Raw genomic sequence first — 21,538 nt, forward strand, 5'->3', positions numbered from 1 at the left:
CCCAAATCACTTAAACCTGTTTCTTTCAAAGTTTTGTCTGGACTCCTAAAGCAAAAACTACAGAGCACATTATCATTCTGTCCTGTGTCCACAGAGATACAACTTGGCTTTTTACTCATCTCTTCACTTCTTTCCTATTCTTTCAGTGGCAGGAAGGACATGGATACAGAATAAGAAAACTGGCCTCTAGTTCAATTTCTCAAAGGCATTCAAAACAATTTTGCTACCTCAAAAAAAGACTAAAAAAAAAAAGAGAGAGACTGGACTAAAATTAGGCAGTCTCAAATTGGGGCAGGTAAAAGAGTTACGTAAAACAACTGAGTAGTTAATAAGGAATAATGGTTACTATCCTGGCCCTCTGGAGAAGAAATGTCCCGTCTAAAAATCTCAGTATTCACTAAAAACAGAACAAAAAGCTAGCCAAATAAAATACACCTGAAGGCTGGACTCAGTTTCTTACACCAGCACTATTTTAGCAGCCATAACACACGTAAATTTGTGAGTTATGTTCGTGAGTTCCTTGCTGAACCTGATAATCTTTAAGCACTTCCTCTTCTACCTTTGAAATTTAACTCAAAAAAAAAAAAAAAAAAAAAAAGGACCATGAGAGCCATGTTTTCCAAATTAAAGATATTATGGCTGGGAGATAGCTTCAACAGGCCAGATTTTGCTGGTCCCTATTTTACTCTAATAATGAACCAGTATCTTTGAATGTCTTGTCCTAAAACATCTTTGGCCTAGTACTAAAACTCTACCTTCAGTCTATGACTTTTTATTCTCCCAATATACTCTTTTTTTTAAAAATCGAATTGTATATTTTATTTATTTATTTTTAATTAATTAATTAATTAATTTTTATTTTTGGCTGTTTTGGGTCTTCGTTGCTGTGCGCTGGCTTTCTTTAGTTGCGGTGAGCAGGGGCCACTCTTCGTTGCAGTGTGGGGGGCCTCTCATTGTGGTTGTTTCTCTTGTTGCCGAGCACGGGCTCTTGGCGTGCGGGCTTCAGTAGCTGTGGCACACGGGCTCAGTAGTTGTGGCTCGCGGGCTCTAGAGCGCAGGCTCAGCAGTTGTGGCGCACGGGCTCAGCTGCTCCGCGGCATGTGGGATCTTCCCGGACGAGGGCTCGAACCCGTGCCCCCTGCATTGGCAGGCGGACTCTTAACCACTGTACCACCAGGAAAGTCCTATACTCTCCTTTTAACTGTGAAGCAAAGCCACCATCCTTGAATGTCAGAATTACAATACCTTTATTGGTAAAATAAGGTCTCTTCCAACCAATATCCCAATACCACCACAACCCCACACACGCGTGCACACACAACTCCTATTCAGAAATGGTCTGGTTCATAAGGCGTCTCCCTCTCCACTAATAATGTGAGAAGATTACCATTTAAGTAGCACTCCTAATTCTATAAATTCAGCCAATATGATTCCATTGGTTGAAGTATATACTATTCTCCAATGATGCATAAACTATGGGACAGACATAATCTTGTGCTGCAGAGTCATTCTCAGGTTCCCGATCAAATGTCATAATATCGTAACCCACAGGGTGAGCTTCTGGAGAAATCCAATCAAGACAAAAATAGTAAACTGTAACTCTACAGTTACTGTACTCTACAGTTAGGGTGGGCCATAATGCCACACGACTGGTGTCCTTTGGTCATAAAGAGACACACCAGTGGTGCATGTTCACAGAGGGATGACCATGTGAAGAGGCAGCAAGGTGGCAGCCATCTGCACGCCAAGGAGAGAGGCCTCAGAAGAAATCAAACCTGCCAGCACCTTAATCTTGGACTTCTAGCCTCCAGAACTGTGAGAACATAAACTTGTTGTGTAAGCCACTCAGTCTGTGATATTTTGTTACGGCAGCCCTAGCAAACTAATACAATGTGATTTAATACCTGTGATTAAAAATTTTTGAACGAACTAAAAGATGTGGTTGCTGGATTTTTAGAAAAATGTGTTTTCTCCTTGTGCTTTGCTTTCTTTGTTAATAAAATTTGTACTGAAATATAACCTATGTTTAATAAAAGCATACAGATCATAAGTTTCCAGCTTTGATGACTTTTCACAAAGTGAATACATTCATGTAACCACCACTCAGATCAAAATAGAAAACACTGGTAGCTGTGCTTTCTGAATTCATGGATTCTAAACTGAATTTTCCATACTAATTGCTTACATATCTTGAGTAACTTTGTTTCCTTCCTGATATAGATGGTTTTTTATCTTTCAAGCATAAGTCTTATTGGACACAACCAGTATTGTTTAGAAATATTACAATATCAGAAACATTAAACTTCTTAAGGACTAACATGTTAAAAAGAAACCAACCAGAGTCATGGTTCCATCATTTTATCTATTTATCTATCTATCTATCTATCTATCTATCTATCTATCTTTTCTTCTTTTTTTTAACAGGAAGAGACTGTGGTTATCTTTGTGAGACACACAGTCTGCTAAACTTATCACATAGGCTCCAATTAGTTTTTCTTTCTCCCACTTAACATCTTTTAACATTTTTTTCCGACAAGACTTCACAGCAAGTAAAGGCTTTTGTGGAAAGTGAATGTCAGTTAAAGCAGTGATGCAGTTAATTTATTTGAATTACTTTTCATGAATTTTATAGTCTTGAAATGAAATTGTTTCCAACAAGTGATAGTTTTTTCAGCTAATGAGGTACCGTGTATTATTTTCCCCTTGTAACTGTCTTCCTGAGTAAATTATACTCTAATGGAAAAGTTCTATGGTTTTGAAGTAGTTATTTCAAAAAGCTGGAGAATACAGAGAAACTGCATAAATGAAAAACTAGATGCTGAAATCCAAAAAAGATCAGAGGCAGTCTCTAAGAGAACTTTATTGGAATCATAACCACAGTGCATGGAGGAATTGGAGAAGTCCAGATGAAGAGAAGGGCAGGGATGAAAAAAGACAGGATTACCCTGGGGGGCTGAGGGGAGATGGTGGTAAAAGCCCAGTGAAGGCAAGAGCAGCGTGCTCAGTCATCCTGGTGGGAGCAGAGGCAGGCGCGAAAGACAGTGGTCAGTCAGATCGGGAACAGGCAGTTGACGGGGACAGGAGCAGAAACAGGCAGTGATTTGAGGCGGTGACACAGTGATGAAAAAAACTGGTGTGTCCTAAAATTACATCTCGACTTCCTTTTTTTTTTTTTTTTCTCGACTTCCTATTTAAAATCTTCCTGAACCTCAGTCTCAGGAGATTTGGGTCTATGAAAGTCTGCTTTACGTGTGGTATCCCCAGGAAACACAGTAGGGTTTAAAATCTCTTGGACGAACAGACCCTCCGAGAGAGAAGGCTGAGGACCAAAGAACACATCAGAACTCTCACAGAAATACTAGTATAAGTACATACAGTCAGCTGTGAAGTATGACATTAATTTAATAAGGATTATAATACCACATTTGGTCCATGAGTTTTTAAAAATGGGGTGTGTGCCAGGGAACTCCCTGGCGGTCCAGTGGTTCGGAGTCTGCGCTTTCACTGCTGAGGGCGTGGGTTCAATCCCTGGTCGAGGAACTAATATCCCGCAAGCCACATGGCACGGCCAACAAAAAGGGGGGGTAGGGTGCCAAGGTAATCCCTATAAAGACATCATTTTCACTTTCTGAATACAGGTAGAGCGATAGTTTACTATCTCTACCTTGGTTTGTTTTCCTCCAGAAGCTGACCGAGACAAGGTTTTAAAGTTCAGGTCGTTTTATTTGTAAGGTGATCCCAGGAAACACTGGAAGAGGATTGGGGAAAAGAGACAGGAAGAAGAAAGAAGTCAATAAAGAGCTGAGTCTAGGAAACGGGTACCAGTTGCATGCCACTGTGGACAACTGCAGCAGTTCTTCTGCTGCAGAACTCTGCAAGACAGTGCAGGATGCGTGCCCCGGGTCACCCCACCTGAGGGTTAAGGGAGCTGGGTATTTACCCACCAACTCCTGTCAGATATTGGTTGAGGGCCGCTCCCAGAGTGAGGGTTAATACCCTGACATTTCTGACCCGCCCTCCAGGCCAGCAGAGGAGCTGGCAACAGAGAAAGCTCTCAGGCAGAGATATAGATACTGGGATTTAGAAGTTGGCCAGTGTGCACAGAAACGGCAAGGGCTGAGGGACTCTGGGAGGGCACTGAGAGCATCTGGGGCATGTAGGTCACAGTTCCTAAACCAGGGGAATCTGTCCCTAACTTGGGAATGTAAGAAACATCACCCTTCACCTAGAAGATGCAGAAAAAGGACTGAGAACTGCTCTAAATCAATAGACCTTTCCCTTTGCTAAACAGTAGAGGTGCTCGTCTCAAGAAATTGTTTAGCTATGATACATAACAAGTTACAAAGAAAAAATCTGCCAAATCCTCATAGTTATTAAGTTCTGCATAGTTATATAAAAGAAACCAAAGCTGTAAACAACCCTGGGTGGTGTGTTTTTTTTCTCTATGAGCAGAGAAGGCCACAACTTCCAACCATAAAATATTCTCCAGACAGGCTCTTTTAGAGAAGAGAAAAAAATGTAAAAACAGTATGTCTGTAGAGTTTTCCCCCTTCTTCTTTTGGAATAGCTAATGATACAATATAAGCAAGAAACTGAGGACTGATACACATACACATGGTTCTTACAATAAACTAAAAAACAGACTTCAGCTGAATTTCTTTTCAAACACCGTCTTTCAGAGTACGCTGGCTCTCCATCAATGTTTCACCTCTGGCCAGGCCACAGCTGTCTATGTCTAACAGTTGGTAAGAACATGTAAGAATAAGGTTTTATTTAAGAACTTAAAAATGTTTATTAAGTCATTTTGCATTAAAGACATATAATTGACCTAACTTTCAAGAGGTTTATTTTAAACTTAAACTCAACTTAGATGAGATCTGTTTCTCTAGTCTTCTTGATCAATTTCTTTAATTTTCCAAAAAACTGATATTCTAAATTGAGGTCTGTACACAAATTGTATATGTCCCTATTGTTTATATTGAGATATACTAGTACATTCCCTACTCATAGTAACTATATTGAATTAAATAACATTTTTTAGTCCATTCATCATATAAATTCTTACACAGCTTCTATTTTATTGTTAACTTTTATTTTAAAAGTGCTCTATGCCTTTAGAGTTTAGTCATATTGTGCTGACAAGATTTTCTTCTTTCTAAATGTATCTATTTGTTAACTTTAACTTTATGCAATCTGAAAATAATCCATGACATTCGGTAAACACAGTTTAAGTATTTCCCTCTCCAACAGTGTTACAGATTTGACATCAGTGCCTTGGTACAGCTCTAAAAATGATTTCCTATTCTGTCACTTCTTTGCCAGCCAAATTCCTGAAACAGTTCTGCAGAAAGATTGCTTCATGCCTTCACAGTAATACAAATGACTTGATGAATTGTATTTTCTCCAGTGGTGCCTTCGTAAGTGGACATTGTAAGCTGTTAAATTGCAAACCACTGTGATTTCAGATAAAGTTGAACCATAAATCAGAAAATAGAACGTAAAGAGGAAAAAAAATCAAGAAACACTGGAGTCTGAGCATTAAATAGTTTCCACTGACTACATCTATGATGATATTTTGGAATTAATGTTCATTTTTTTAGGTTCATTTTTTTAGGTACCATAATGGTACTGTGGTTATGTATTTTTTAAAAAGGAATCCTTATGGAGACATGTACTAAGAATTTAAAGATGGAATGATATGCTGTGTGAGATAAAATAACCTTGTGAGGTACAAAGGGCAGTGGCTGGGGTATAGCTGAAGCAAGACTGACTAAATGTTGATCCTCTGAAGTTGGACGACAGGCACGTGGAGTTTCATTATACTATTTCTCTACTTTTGTATATGCTTAAATTTTTTTCCACAATGAAAAGTTAAGCTGCAGGCCAGAAGGGAGTAGCATGATATATTTAAAGTGATGAAAGGGAAAAACCTTTCATCACTTTAATTCTCTACCCAGCAAGGCTCTCATTCAGATTTGACGGAGAAATCAAAAGCTTTACAGTCAAGCAAAAGCTAAGACAATTCAGCACCATCAAACCAGCTTTACAACAAATGCTAAAGGAACTTCTGTAGGTGGGAAACACAAGAGGTGAGAACAAAAGAGTAAGAGAAGAAAAAAGACCTCCAAAAACAAACCCAAAACAATTAAGAAAATTGCAATAGGAACATATATATCGCTAATTACCTTAAATGTAAACGGATTAAATGCTCCAACCAAAAGTTAAGCTGTCTCAAGAGCAGTCTCCTAAAAGCACAGAAATTTCTTCTGATACAACAAAAGGAAGAAAAAAGGCAGAAGGAGGAGGGGAAGGGGAAGGGGAAGAACAGGAGGAGAAGAACAAAAACCAACTACTGGGGAGGTGAACAACTACACAGGAGGTCACTCCTGTTGGGTCCGTCAAAAAAAAAAAAAAGGCATTTTTATTTTATAACTTTAATCTGATCCGTAGTTATACCAAATAGCTTGTCCACTAAAAATAACAGCTTCTCTTACACTAGACAAGGGCTTCTTATCCTTGGCACTACTGACATTTGGGCTGGGTAATTCTGTGTTGCAAGGGGCTGTCCCTGTGCACAGCAGGATGTTTGGTGGCACCCCCTATCACCAGATGCCAGGAACATGCAGCCAGTGTGACAGTCAAAAACGTCTCTGGATGCTGCCAAAGCAGCCCCCAGGTGGAAACCACTGCACTAGATAATACATAAGCACAAATACACATCTGGAAAGAGGCAGGTTAAAAACATATTGATAATCTGCAGACAGACAATGATCAGACAGGTTATTTTTGTTTCTGCAGGGCAAACCCAGTAGGGAATTTATGAAGGAATTGAGGTTTAGAATAAGTGAAGCTATATATCATTTTGATAAAATCACAGTGATAGGCCTTACAGAGGCTTAGGAGACAAAATGCAGCAGGGCAATGAGGGGTGCAAATATATATGAAAAAAGCAAAATACCTTTTTACAAAAGTAATTTGTTCTTTATCACTGACAGCACGTTAAAAAAGCTGGGTGGGGACAGTACACAGGGTTTATTATATTATTCTACTTCAGTGTATGTTCCAAAAATGTTCCAAAATAAAAAGTTAATTTTTTTCCATTCCATTTCTCTCTTTCTTTTTTTTTAATGCTGCCAATTACTCACAAAATTGATTTTGCACCTACACTCTGAAAACCACTAGAATGATGATTAAGGGCACAGGTCTACAAGCTGTATGTTGGTCAAATTATACCCTATGTAAACCCCATTTCTCTCATCAATAAAATAACAATAGTGCCTACCTCATAGGCTTGTTGTGTGAAATAAATAATTCCTATAAAGTGCTTAACATAGTGAACAAAATAAGTGCTCAATAGGTTACCCATTTCTGTTTAGCTATCACTGCTTAATGACAAGAAAGACATAAACCTTAGTAAAAAGTTCCTTCAATTTTTCTAAACCAAATAGTTATGAGAATATAAAATGAGGCACTCTGTGTCACAGCAAATGTAATCAAGAATATAGTCCAACTATAATTCAAAGATACATGCACCCCTATGTTCACAAAAGCACTATTCACAATAGCTAAGACATGGAGACAACCTAAATGTCCATCAACAGATGAATGGATAAAGATGACGTGGTACATATATACAATGGAATACTACTCACCATAAAAAAGAATGAAATAATGCCATTTGCAGCAACATGGCTGGACTTAGAGATTATCACAGTAAGCGAAGTTGGTCAGAGAAAGACAAATATCATATGATATTACTTATATGTGGAATCTAAAAATATGATACAAATGAACTTATTTACAAAACAGAAAGAGACTCAGAGACATAGAAAATAAATTTATGATTACCAAAAGGGAAAGGGGGTGAGGGAAAGACGTATTGGGAGTTTGGGGTTAGCAGATGCAAATCATTATATATAGAATTGATAAACAACAAGGTCCTACTGTATAGCACAGGGATATTCAAACTACTGTATAGCACAGGGATATTCAATATCCTGTGATAAACCATAATGGAAAAGAATTTTGAAAGGAATGTATATATATGTATAACTGAATCACTTTGCTGTACAGCAGAAATTAACGCAACATTGTAAATCAACTATACTTCAATAAAAAAAAATCTCAGAGTCCCACTGCAATGGCAACTAGTAATATGCAGATTGTGATAATTTATGCAACAGTATAATTCATGTAAAAGCAGTGATAAGAAAAAAAATTCAAAAAAGAAAACAGCTGTAGTTTGAAAGCTATAAAGCACACACAGATACACATAAAGCTTAATTCAAACCAACTGACTCTCAACAAACAGGGGAAATGCACCAAGCATTATTATAATGTGTCCAGTGGTTAACCAAGTGTCACATCACACATCACTGAACTAATCTGATTAGCAAAGAGAAAGTAAAAGAATCATCTGTGCTAAAATAAAAATATAATGAGCAAGAAATAAAGTAGGGAACAAAGGAATTTAATATTCAATTTTGAACCTCAAGTGTCCTAAGAAAAAGACTTAACTTTGAAGGAAGAAAATCTATCCTTTTGTCACTAACAAGCCATCTCACTTAAAAACATGCTAAAGAGTACCTTTAGAGTATTAGTAATTCTTAGGAGAGAATAAAGGAAAACAAACTATTTCAACACATATTTGCTTTAACAAGCCCATGTGCTATGTGCTCAGTCCTACACTAGACACTCTGGAGATAAGCATGAGCCACAGTCCCCTGCCCATAAGGTTTAATTCCGGGACAAAATGAGTAATACAAACCTTACTGCCACACAAGTCCAGATGAAGGAAGAATCAACAAAGGCTACAGCCATAAGGGCAGAATGGTTATGACTGTAAAAGGCAAACAAATCCCTGGCAGAGGAAAACAAGGGGAAAAGGAGAGGCAGCAGTGTCAGGAAGCTATTGTGAGAGAGAAGGGATTCCAGCAGATTGGACTAGAAGAGGGTAGAGAGGACGGGTGAAGTTTTCAGAGGATTTTGGATTAAGTGGTATCGAGAAATGTGTATGTGTGATGTCTACTATAGGAATGACCAAGTGGGCAACGGACTGAATGAGAGTTAGAGGAGGCTAAGAACTATCATGGCCAAGAGAACAGAAGAATGATGTTATCACTGACACAAATATGGATACATAGAGAATAAAGGAATGCAGAAGTCAATTTGATTTCGTATCTTCTGAGTTTCAGGTGATAAGACATCCAAGTGGATTGTCTGTTAAGACAACTAAAGATGGGATGAACATCAGACGAGAAACTAGACCTTTGTCACTGCTGCCACGCTGGTCCAAGTCTCTGTCATCTCTCCCCGGATTACTGCAATAGCCTCTAGCTTCTACCCTTGTCCTCATGGTCTCTTCTCAACTGGCCAGAGAGGGCCTTCAAAATGTAAGTCAGAGTATATCACTACACTGCTCAAAACCCCCCAGTGGCTCCCCATTTCACTCAGTAAAATCCAAAACCCTTATAATGGTTCACAAATCCCTTCATGATCTGCCACCACCAACCTCCTTCCTCTCCAGCCTAATGGCCTCTTTCCCCTGCCTGTCAATTCTGCCCACACTGACCTCCATGCTTCTCCTAGACCATTCCAGGCTTGCTCCCACCTTAGGGCAAATGTGTTCCCTCTGCCTTGAAAACTCCTAGCTGGATAACTAACTCCACAAGGTTATCCTTTGCCTCTTTCAAGATTTAGTTCAAATCCCACCTTCTCAATGAGCCCACATCTGACCACACTATTTAATATTTCAAGCCCCACCCTCAACCTAGTACTCCTGATCCCACTTCCTGCTTTTTTCCCAGAGAACTTACCACCTTCTAGGCTGCAATATAATTTACTTATTATGTTTACTATTTGTTGCTGTCTCCTCTTACTAAAATGTAAGCACCATGAAAGCTGAGATTTTGCTCACTGAAGTATCGCAGGCCTAAGTAAAAGAGGGCTTGCAAAAACTAGGTACAAATACCAATTTTTTGAATTAACGAGCTGCTAAAAAGGGGTCAAAGATAATGAAAACTGGGGCTTCCCTGGTGGCGCAGTGGTTAAGAATCCGCCTGCCAATGCAGGGGACACGGGTTTGAGCCCTGGTCCGGGAAGATCCCACATGCCGCGGAGCAACGAAGCCCGTGTGCCACAACTACTGAGCCTGTGCTATAGAGCCCGCGAGCCACAACTACTGAGCCCGCGAGCCACAACTACTGAGCCCGCGTGCCACAACTACTGAGTCTGCAAGCCACAACTACTGAAGCCCACGCGCCTAGAGCCCGTGCTCCACAACGAGAAGCCACTGCAATGAGAAGACCACGCACCGCGACGAAGAGTAGCCCCCGCTCGCCGCAACTAGAGAAAGCCCACATGCAGCAACGAAGACCCAACGCAGCCAAAAGTAAATAAATAAAATAATTAAAAAAAAAAAAGATAATGAAAACTTAAGAGCAAAAAAGTCACCCTGTCTCTATCAGCTCTAAGCCTGCCCATTTCTTCCAATACTTTCTAACTCAGTAATGGTCTCACCATTCAACCAGATTCTCAAGTCAAAAAAGCTTGGAAACCATCCTAGACTTCTCACTCTTCCAGTCCCTGCCCAGTCAATTCATCACCAAAAGCTGTCAAATTTCCTCTAATATCTCTAGAACAGGAGCCCTCTTTTCCACTGCCACTGTACCAGTACAAAGATTTTCATCTCTAAACTAGACTATGAAATCCACAACTGAGCTTTTTTGCTTTGATCTAACCAGGACCATTGAACGGATTTTAGATGATGACAGAGTATGACAGGTAGCAGAAAGCTAAGTGAAGAATAGGATACTTGAAGGTGAGAGAAATAAATTTTATCTTCACTTTCTTCCCTCCTATTGATGTGCATTTATTCATATATTTGAGGTCCAGCTCAAATATTTTCTCCACTTTTGAAGCCTCTCCCAGTTCCTTCAGGCAAAGTACATATTCTTTTTTGTACATAACTCTAACAGAGCACTTTCTGTAGCAATTATTTTTTCACATATCAGTTGCCCAACTGGACAGGAGTCTAGTCTTATTCTAGCGTAGAGCCTAGCATCAAAAATATCTGTTGGGGCTTCCCTGGTGGCGCAGTGGTTGAGAATCTGCCTGCCAATGCAGGGGACACGGGTTCAAGCCGTGGTCTGGGAAGATCCCACATGCCGCAGAGCAACTGGGCCCATGAGCCACAATTACTGAGCCTGCGCGTCTGGAGCCTGTGCTCCGCAACAAGAGAGGCCACGACAGTGAGAGGCCTGTGCACCGTGATGAAGAGCGGCCCCCACTTGCCACAACTAGAGAAAGCCCTCACGCAGAAACGAAGACCCAACACAGCCATAAATTTAAAAAAAAAAAAAAAAAAACCCAAAAACATGCACTCTATGCATTGAAGATTCCTTTAAAAAAAAAAAAAAAAAATCTGTTGGGGCTTCCCTGGTGGCGCAGTGGTTGAGAATCTGCCTGCCAACGCAGGGGACACGGGTTCGAGCCCTGGTCTGGGAGGATCCCATGTGCCGCGGAACAACTAGGCCCGTGAGCCACAACTACTGAGCCTGTGCATCTGGAGCCTGTGCTCCCCAGCAAGAGAGGCTGCGATAGTGAGAGGCCCGTGCACCGCGATGAAGAGTGGCCCCCGCTTGCCACATCTAGAGAAGGTCCTCACACAGAAATGAAGACCCCAACACAGCCAAAAATAAATAAATAAACAAATGTGGGGTTTAAAAAAAAAAATTTAAAAAAAAATCTGTTGAACAACTTTTAGTCTAGAATTGTAAAATGAAAACATAAGTTTGAGCAAAGGTAGTGGTACAAAGGACAAAAGAAACAGAAGTTATCTGGCTACCAGAAAATAGTAGATAAAAATACTAAACTGAAGACCCAAGGAAAAAAAAAATAAAGGCCAAACACATGAGGCTTTTCCATGTAGATGAGGGTAGAGAGATAAACTAATAGAGATCCCCATGGAAATATTTAAGAGAGAAAACAGATTATCTGGATTTCACGGAGAAATCTGGAGGTGGAAGAAGGGCTAATCCAAATGGCCCTTAAAAATGAAACCCATTCTCTGAGATAGGAATGCGCACCTAGAAACAAATGAATTATGTTCATCAAATGCTCATAAAATGCAGATTGTTTTAATTAAGGAGAAAGCATTGTAAAACATACCATCAGGCCCCTCTAACCCCGTCGCGCCAAAGACACTCAAGTATGTAGAATTCAACCATTAGAAAAACTGGCTCAAAAGAGGTCTCTCAAAAACCAACAAAAGTATGTTAACTGAGAAAATAAAGCTATTAAAATTAAACTCAACACACTGAACTTAAGTGAAGGTCTAATCTTTTCTCATAAAATTCTGTTTTATAGACCTGGGCACTAGTAAAAAGAAATAAAGAGCCCAGAAAAGCAATTTTTTTAATAAAAAGGTACAGTTCTATGCTTGAGAGAAAAATGGAAAAATATTCAGGATAATGTCCGCCTCCATGTATATTTCAATGTAAAATAAATGGCTTGCTCATTGTTAAATGACTCAGTTACTTACACTTTGGCAGGTTCATGACAAACCAAGCTAATACTAGAGTGGTGGCTCTTTAGCTTTTTTGGGTCCCAGATCCCTCTGAGAGCCCAGTGAAAGCTAGGGTCCTGTCCTGCAGAAAAACATGCAGATATACACACTTAGCTAGCATTTTAAACATGTCACAGCAGTCACAGAGCTCCTGTTGTCTATTTATGACTTCCTAGAGAGCCAAGGAACCCAGTTGTAGAACTGATACCTTAATGAGTAGAAATAGCAAATGACGCAAGGCTCAGAAAAGGAAATGAACTGTTAACAATTCTAGAGCTTTTTTCTTGGTCCTCCAGGCAATCAAAAACACTGAACATAAAAATCTCTTCTGGTTGAATTTTATCAAGTGATATACACCCAGATATAGGTAAAATGCATGCACACACCTTAAAATATATTTGAAACCTAGAGAGTTTAAAAGTAAAATCTAATATTAATAATAGTAATAACAGCTAATAGTTACTGAGCATGTACTATGTACCAAGTATTATTCAAAGTGTTTTAAATATATTCATATTTATACACTAATGTAAATAACTATTATCTGTATTTCATGAATAAGGAAATTAAGGCACAAAAAGGTGCAAAGAGAGTTAAGGAACAATGACATGAAACAGAAATGACTGAGATTAGGCAGCAAAGACCTCCCTTATAGTGTGCACCATCTAATAGCAACTGAGACCTGCACTTGTATTACAGTTCTATAAAGCAAGAACATATTGTACAAACTCCAGAAGAAGGATGACAATCTTGATCTTTTTCCATATTCCTGGCAAGATAATCCTTATAATACCATGTTCACTTTGGAGTACACTGTAACCAGAAATGTGAATACAAAATGTTCAAAAAGATCACCATGCTAACTAAAGGATTTACGAGATTAAAAACGAAAGATTAATTTTGAGGACAACAAACCTTAGCTTTCTAAACCACTGTCTTCTATATACGTACCAGCAATGAATCATGCTTTGGAAAAATTAGCAACTTGATAAGAGGTAAAAAATCTGAAATAGGGTACCTTTTTCTACCAAGGCAGTTCAAGTTTCCCTACCTCAAACTTTTTTCCAGACTGCTTCCTTTTTATCATCTTGGTGCCAACACCTCTTCCACTCCAGGGACAACCACAAAAGTAGAGAAAACCTCACAGGTTCAATAGGTCTTATTAAATCCCATCAGTTGCAAGACTAATTCAGATCCCTTGGATGTGCCTATCCTATGCCCTGCACAATGTAGCATACAATAAAGATTTGTTGAATGGTTGAATCTTCTCCAGGAGAAAATGCATACGTTTAACATTTTCTACTTCCCATAATACTACACTACAAATTATTATGGCAACAGAATAATGTAATAAAACAGATCTTTTACCTTTCCATTTTTTAAATTTTACATCCCAGGGGAAAAAAAAAGACTAATTTTTTTGACATCAATTTATGCAGCTATTGGCAATCCAAGACACCACAAAAAATTCATCTGAGTACAGGTGACGCCTGAACAACATGGGTTTGAACTGCACAGGTCTACTTACATGTGGATTTTTCTCAATGGTAAATACTACAGTACTACACAATCTACCGTTGTTAAATTTGAGCACACAGAACCACAGATATGGAGGAACCTTGGATACAGAGAGCCCACTGTAAATTACGTGCGCATTTTCAACCCTGTGAGGGTTGGTGCCCTTAACCTTCCCATTTTTCAAGGATCAACTGTATACTCTATTTAAACAATAATGGTCTTAACATATTATAATTCCTTACAGCTTTCTTTTTTTTTTAACATCTTATCAGAGTATAATTGCTTTACAATGGTGTGTTAGTTTCTGCTTTATAACAAAGTGAATCAGCTATACATATACATATATCCCCATATCTCCTCCCTCTTGCGTCTCCCTCCCACCCTCCCTATCCCACCCCTCTAAGTGGTCACAAAGCACTGAGCTGATCTCCCTGTGCTATGCGGCTGCTTCCCACTAGCTATCTATTTTACATTTGGTAGTATATATAAGTCCATGCCACTCTCTCACTTCGCCCCAGCTTATCCTTCCCCCTCCCTGTATCCTCAATCTCACAGCTTTCTTTGTAATATTTAATGAAAATACAACAAAACCATGGATGTTTTTCTTTTATACAACCAATAAACTTTCTGAATCAGGTAAGAGAAATTAGTTCTGTCAAAGTGAGGTGGCCTGCTGCTTTACTAGTAATATTCTAAATTCAGTGAAGGTTAAAAACCAAGAAACAATGAAAATAAACATATACTCTTACATATGCCACAAAAAAAGTTCCCTTTATATTTAATTCACAAACTGAAACACCTGCTCTGATTTACTGAACTGTTAAAACATCTGAGAGCAAACACACAAAATTAAAAACTATACACAGTTTCTTAGAAGTCGATACCAATTAAAAGAAATTAATCCCTATGCATTAAAAAGTATAGAAAGCATACAAGAGCCAAAATATTCCCTTTATTTTGACTAATATTCCCTAATATTAAGCAGTATTTTTTAAAATACAACTTATAGTTACTGAATATTAATTTACCAGAACAGGCAAGGCTGACCTTATCTTGGCAAAACTCATAATACTGTTTCCTCAACATCCTAGAAGACAGCTTGATGAACCACACTCTTCCATCTGCTTTGTTCTATTTCTTCATGCCCCAAATGGAAATTAAACCCTTCCAGTAACAGCCAAAATTTCATCAATCACAGGAAAGTACTTAGAGCAGAGAAGTAGTATGATATGAATAAGAGGTAGAAAGAACAATAGGTGGAACAGCCCTGGTAATGACCTTAGAGTATGTGCTGAGAGAGAAAATCTACACAACATGTACAGGAATTGCATTTAAATAATTCTATTCCCACTTACCTGATGAGCTCTCAGTAAACACCGTTAATGTCTGTCCTCCAACACTTTGCAAGACAAATGGATGTTCTCTAGGAGCACTGACTGAAGCTGGTTTTCCACCAATATCATGAATATTTGCAAGATCCTCATTCAAAGTAAATGACACCTAGTAGACACATTAACCAGAGCTTATTACAATAGACTTTTGTATTCAAAGTATCTGTACAGAAATTCTAACTATAAATCAAATACGTTTTTTAATGTGAATCTTTTCCAGTCATTTTATTAAGCATTTTTAAAAAACTTTATCAAAAAATCTTTAATAATGAGTCATAGTAAGAGAATCTATCTCCATTTGTCAGAATAATGGGGCTAATCTACCATTATATAGACAGCTTTCAAATGTTTTCTCTGGCCTATGGCTGAAAAACTTCTATTTATAAAATAGAAATAAATTTTTTTTCCTAAGGTGTCTGAGGTCAAGGAAGAAACCATGTTTTGTTATATTTATACCGCTAAATACATTAGATAAGTATTAGGTGGATGGATGGATGGATAGATTGACAGATAGAGAGATAGACAGACAGATCTATGCATCCATTCATCCATTCACCCATCCTTCTAGATCTAGCCATCCATTCATCCATTCATCCATCCATCTCCTAGCAAAATGCCTGGCACACAGAAGGAAAACAGTATTTGCTGAATGACTGAACATTTTAAGAGTATTAAGAAAGCGACTGTACTTGAAGCAGGGGGAAGTGAGCTATTTACTCAGGAAGCTTAAACACTCCCATAAGCAGAGGATGTCTTTCTTTTTAGATCCAGTAACTGTCTGAGTACACGGTGCTGTTTTATTTTTGAATATTTCAACAAATACAACTAAATATTCATAGGGATAACTCAATATTGAGGTTTAGAATAAGAAGACACAGTAGGTGTTCTTTCAAAATGATTTTTACCATATCTCCCCAAATTTTACATCAAAGGGATTTATAAACTTAAAATACTGATCTCTTAACCACGTAGAAAGATTATGAAGTATTATTTAAATATCTCTCTACTATGCGACAGGTACCGCAAATTATGTCCTGGACTTAATGGGTCAAAATCGAAAGCCTTCAAAAATCCAAATCAAATGCATTTGCCACACTGAAATAATATTTAATGTATTACTGAAACAATACTAATTTTCATAGTACCAAGAGAGGGGATATTTAGGTCAAAGTAGAAAAATGCTAAGCATGAACAACTAGAAAGGAGCCTATTCATTCACACAAGAGTGGCATTTTATACTAGTATGTGTTCCTGACCAGCCACCAGTTTGATGTGGAGTCTTCCAGAATGTAAACACTACCCTCTCTTTACTATTACTAATGCATAGTAAAATAATCTAATGTTTTAAATAAAATTTCCATAGAAATAATCTTACCTCGGTCCTTCCTTGATTTCTGAAAGAGAGGAAAGAAAACAATTTCAATTATTTAATTTCATATTTTTTTCAAATGTAAGCTAAGAACTAAAAGAAATAATGCTGGGCTTCCCTGGTGGCACAGTGGTTGGGAGTCTACCTGCTAATGCAGGGGACATGGGTTCGAGCCCTGGTCTGGGGGGATCCCACATGCCTCGGAGCAACGAGGCCCGTGAGCCACAGCTACTGAGCCTGCGCGTCTGGAGCCTGTGCTCCGCAACAAGAGAGGCCACGATGGTGAGAGGCCCGTGCACCGCGATGAGGAGCGGCCCCCACTTGCCGCAACTAGAGAAAGCCCTCACACGAAAACTAAGAGACCCAACACAGCCAACAATAAATAAATAAAGTAGCTATTAAAAAAAAAAAAAAAAGAATATGTGTCAGTATTAATAAAAGTGTCCTTTAAAAAAAAAAACAAGAAATAATGCTACTTCATATTTACATAAAAATATTACATTTACAGAGATTAACTAATATTTATCCTTGGCTCTCCTAAACTATTCTATTTGTAATCCTATAGGAAAAACAAATACACATTAATCCCACATGAGTATTTTAGATATTATGAGTTTGTGTCTCTTAACACCATTACAACCTGACCTAATAATATTTTATCCAAATAGTGATCTTATTACAATTCTTATTTTAATTTCTGAGTATTTTAATTTATTATTTATTTATTATTTTTGGCTGCGTTGGGTCTTTGTTGCTGCACGCAGGCTTTCTCTAGTTGCGGCGAGCCGGTGGGGGGCTACTCTTTGTTGCAGTGTGCGGGCTTCTCATTGTGGTGGCTTCTCTTGTTGCGGAGCACGGCTCTAGGCGCGCAGGCTTCAGTAGTTGTGGCACACGAGCTCAGCAGTTGTGGCTCGTGGGCTCTAAAGCGCAGGCTCAGTAGTTGTGGCACAGGGGCTTAGCTGCTCCACGGCATGTGGGATCTTCCTGGACCAGGGCTCGAACCCGTGTCCCCTGCATTCGCAGGCGGATTCTTAACCACTGCGCCACCAGGGTAGCCCTCTGAGTATTTTTAGCATTCAGCAGCATGTGAATGGCATATTTAATACCAGATATATAGAACTTCAACAAATTTTATTATTTATTTTATCTAGCTGAAGAAGTTTCACTTACCTAACAAAACCTTAAAGATCAAAAATTATTTTTAAATTACAAGCAATTTTCTCTGCTATAAAAATAATATATGCCCATGTAGAAATAATTTTATTACAGACAAGCCAAAAGTTTTAAATTAGCCAAGATTCTACTGTTAACATCTTCTACTGTTATCTACAGTAAATATCTTTCCATACGATTTTTTATTTATTTGAATTACGTTTTTTAGTTTTTCTTTTTCTTTTTTTTTTTTACAAATATGGGATCAATGTACACCCTAATAATAGCCTAATTAAAAAAAAAAAAAACATGTATTAAATACCTGCAAACTACTGAGTGGAAGGCCCCTATCCCCAGCCAGCAGAAGATATAAAAGCTAAATCCATAACTATAGAGCGAGATAAATTTTAATTTTAGTTAAGAGAGCCACAATGTGCTAGGATTAGGCAGGAGGACACCATTTCTTCCATTTTAAGAGTTAAGGACTGGCTCAACAAGAGGCAGCTTTTGAGCTATTGTATCAAAAGTAAATAGCTAAGTGGGACTTTCCTGGCGGTCGAGTGGTTAAGACTCTGCACTTCCACTGCAGGGGGCGCAGGTTTGATCCCAGGTCGGGGGAACTAAGATCCTGCATGCTGCGTGACAGGGCCAAAAAAAAGAAAAGTAAATTGCTAAGCAAAGCCAGGAAAATGTGATCAGATTTGGCTGGGAGGGAAAGTACAAAATAAAGAATAGTAGGAGATGAACTGTAAAGGAGAAATGGGGCCAGACCATATAAGATCTTGAATATCACAGCACAGAGCATGGATTTCACTCTTTAGGCAACGGAGAGCTACAGGCATTGTTTGAACAAAAGTATACCAAGTACAAAGACATGTTCCAAGAAACTGACATCAGAAAATATACACAGAATGGATATGAAGACCAGATAGAAAACTACTATTTCTCTATAACACCCGGCCGAGTTCCAACCTGTCTTCCTTCAGTGGTTCAGTCATTCACTGTCTGTGACAAGTGCATGGTATAGTATGAGTATAGGTCTTTATCCTCAAGAAGGTCCCAGTCTAATGAAAAAAAGACAGCTCCAATCCATGAACAACTACAAACAGGACAGTAACTTCAAGACAGAGGTACAACAAACTGTCATGGAAATGCAGATAGGAAAGCTAGGAAAAGATGAACTGAGTGGGGGATGAGATCGACAACAAGCGGCCATTCCAGGCTAAGAGAAGAATCCAACTAAACACCAGAAATGAGAAAGTATCCAGCATATTCTTTCTAACATCAGTGAACGGGAGGCTGGAGTCAAGTGGTAAAGAGCCTTTTAGGCCAGACCAAGGATTCCAGATTCTTACAGAGATTTGTTTACTGTAGGAATTCCCAGTCTTTCATACATTAAAATACAATGTCAATCTTCTTTTTGTTGGGGAAGTACCTAGAACAGAGGTGAAAAAATTAAGATTTCACATAAAAATAATGAATTTCCAGCTTCTCTTACAGGACCGGAAGATCTGGCAACAATGTGCTCCCAATTCAGCATGACAACAATCCACTCAACATGCAGAGACAGTCAGGCACTGAATTCACTACAGTCCCTTCCCTATCTCTCCAGAACTTTCCTTCTAGAGGAATTTAATTTAGCTACCCTAAGACAGAGGCACTGTAGGCAAAGCAGAGGTAAGGACACAGAACGCACTGACGTAATGTTTACTGAATTGAACTGAGGCTAATGCAGAAACGCATATAAAAAGTAATGAAGGCCTGAAGCAGACAGCTGTAGAATGCAAGGAGTGAGTGGCAAAACTGATAGAAGAGGAAATGACTGAAAGTGGGCAGCAAAGGAAAAAGGACGGGTTAAAGATCACGCTGCCATTTCCCGTCAGTGACCAGAAATCACCCAGATGCAATTAGGGAACACAGGAGGGGAGGTCAACTTCCTTTTCATAGACAGTTGACCCTTGAACAATGCAGGGGTTAGGGTGGACGACACCCTCTATGTTCATGGTTCCACGTCCATGGATTCAACTAACAGCACATCGTGGGGTACTGCAGCATATACTGACTGAAAAAAACCCATGTAATCAGTGGACCTGTGCAGTTCAAACTCTTATTGTTCAAGGGACAACTCTATATATTATAATAGCATCTTAGTTGGAATGATAAGAGGTTGATCAACTCTGGATGAGTTAATTTTCTAGAATAAATATTAACCCTTGAAAACTTAAAATTTATTTTAAAAGGATTATGTATTGCCTTGTCTTGGTGTATGAATGTATGAAGTATACATGACCTTTGGTCATTCTACATTACAACTAAAATATACCCTTTCCATGATGATCTGTGGTCAAAGTTATAAACATCCACTATTGTAAAACACAGTAATGTCTTCAGAAATGGATGAAGTAAACACCTGGCCCACCCTTTCACTGAAAGTCTCATAATGTTTCTTGTTACTCAGAGTCTGTTTGTCAGTACTCCACAGATACTTCTTTAGACTCCAGCCTCATTCCTCTTGTCTTTTTTAAAAAAATTAATGTCTTTCCTTTTTCTTATACTTTTAAAATACATCTTAGATTTGACACCAATGGGGCCAGACTTTTCACTAATCACTGATAACCAATAAATCACCTGCTTCTTCAGGATAAGAAAACCAACCAAATAATAATAATAATAACCCTGTGCTCCACAGGATTTTTTGTGGTTTTTGTTTTGTTTCATTTTGAATTCCTATTCATGTCCCCTTCTTGAACAATACAGCTCAAAAGCCATTAGGGGAGGCCAAGCAAGGTAGGCATCTGCAGTGGGTGGAACAGGGTAGTCACAGCCCAAGTGGAAAGGAAGTGCCTGGGGTGGAGAGGGCAGGCCGGGGCAAGGTGCCAGAGCCCAGTAGGGTAAGGGAGGGCACCCCACAACGGAACGGCTCAACAAGAAATGGGTCAGAGCCTAGTGGGGCGAGGGCATCCACATGGAAGGACAGCCTGAAACAGGCTGTTGGAGCCCTAGCAGGGTAAGGAGGCATGCCTTTGAGGAGAGGGCAGCCTCAGAACAGGGGGTGGAAGCCTAGAAGGGCTGAGGAGAGCATCCCTGTGGAGGGCAGCAAAGCTTAACAACAGCCTAACAAGGGTTGCTAGAGCCCAAGGAGGGTGAGGAGGGCAATCGCCAATGCGGGGAGAAGTGGGGGACTCTGAACAAGTAAGAACAGAGGCCTGAACAAATACATGAATATATTAAGAATAACAGGAACCAGGTTTCTCACTTTCAGAAAAGAGGTACAAATATGAAAAGGGAGGAAACTAGAACACACCCTGTAGTGCTGAACTGGAACTGGGTATTGGTATAAATTCATGATATTCAATACATGTAAATATACAAATAAATGTAGACCCAGAGGTATGTGTGTGTACATATACACCCTAGCTCTGCCCACTTAGAGGGTCTGGCAGCAGCCATGAGCACCTGTGGTATCCAGAGTTTAGTTTCCAAATCCCATTTTCCTCTAGAGGAAACCAGGGCTCCTTGGAGAAATGACTGACTCCAGGGCTC

The 21,538-nt window shown here is 39.1% G+C and overlaps 1 protein-coding gene across 1 annotated transcript in view; it reads right to left on the bottom strand.

The window, feature by feature from the left end:
- Positions 1 to 21,538, bottom strand: part of GTF2F2 (general transcription factor IIF subunit 2) — a 144,833-nt gene that overhangs the window by 104,588 nt on the left and 18,707 nt on the right. Inside the window, exons 3-4 of the mRNA XM_068526810.1 lie at positions 16,850 to 16,868; positions 15,439 to 15,583 (exon numbers count right to left, since the gene is read on the bottom strand). Coding sequence (XP_068382911.1) covers positions 15,439 to 15,583; positions 16,850 to 16,868 — 164 coding nt within the window. The remainder of the gene's footprint in view (positions 1 to 15,438; positions 15,584 to 16,849; positions 16,869 to 21,538) is intronic.

This window comes from Eschrichtius robustus, chromosome 18, assembly GCF_028021215.1.
Source record: "Eschrichtius robustus isolate mEscRob2 chromosome 18, mEscRob2.pri, whole genome shotgun sequence".
NCBI classification, from domain to species: Eukaryota; Metazoa; Chordata; class Mammalia; order Artiodactyla; family Eschrichtiidae; genus Eschrichtius; species Eschrichtius robustus.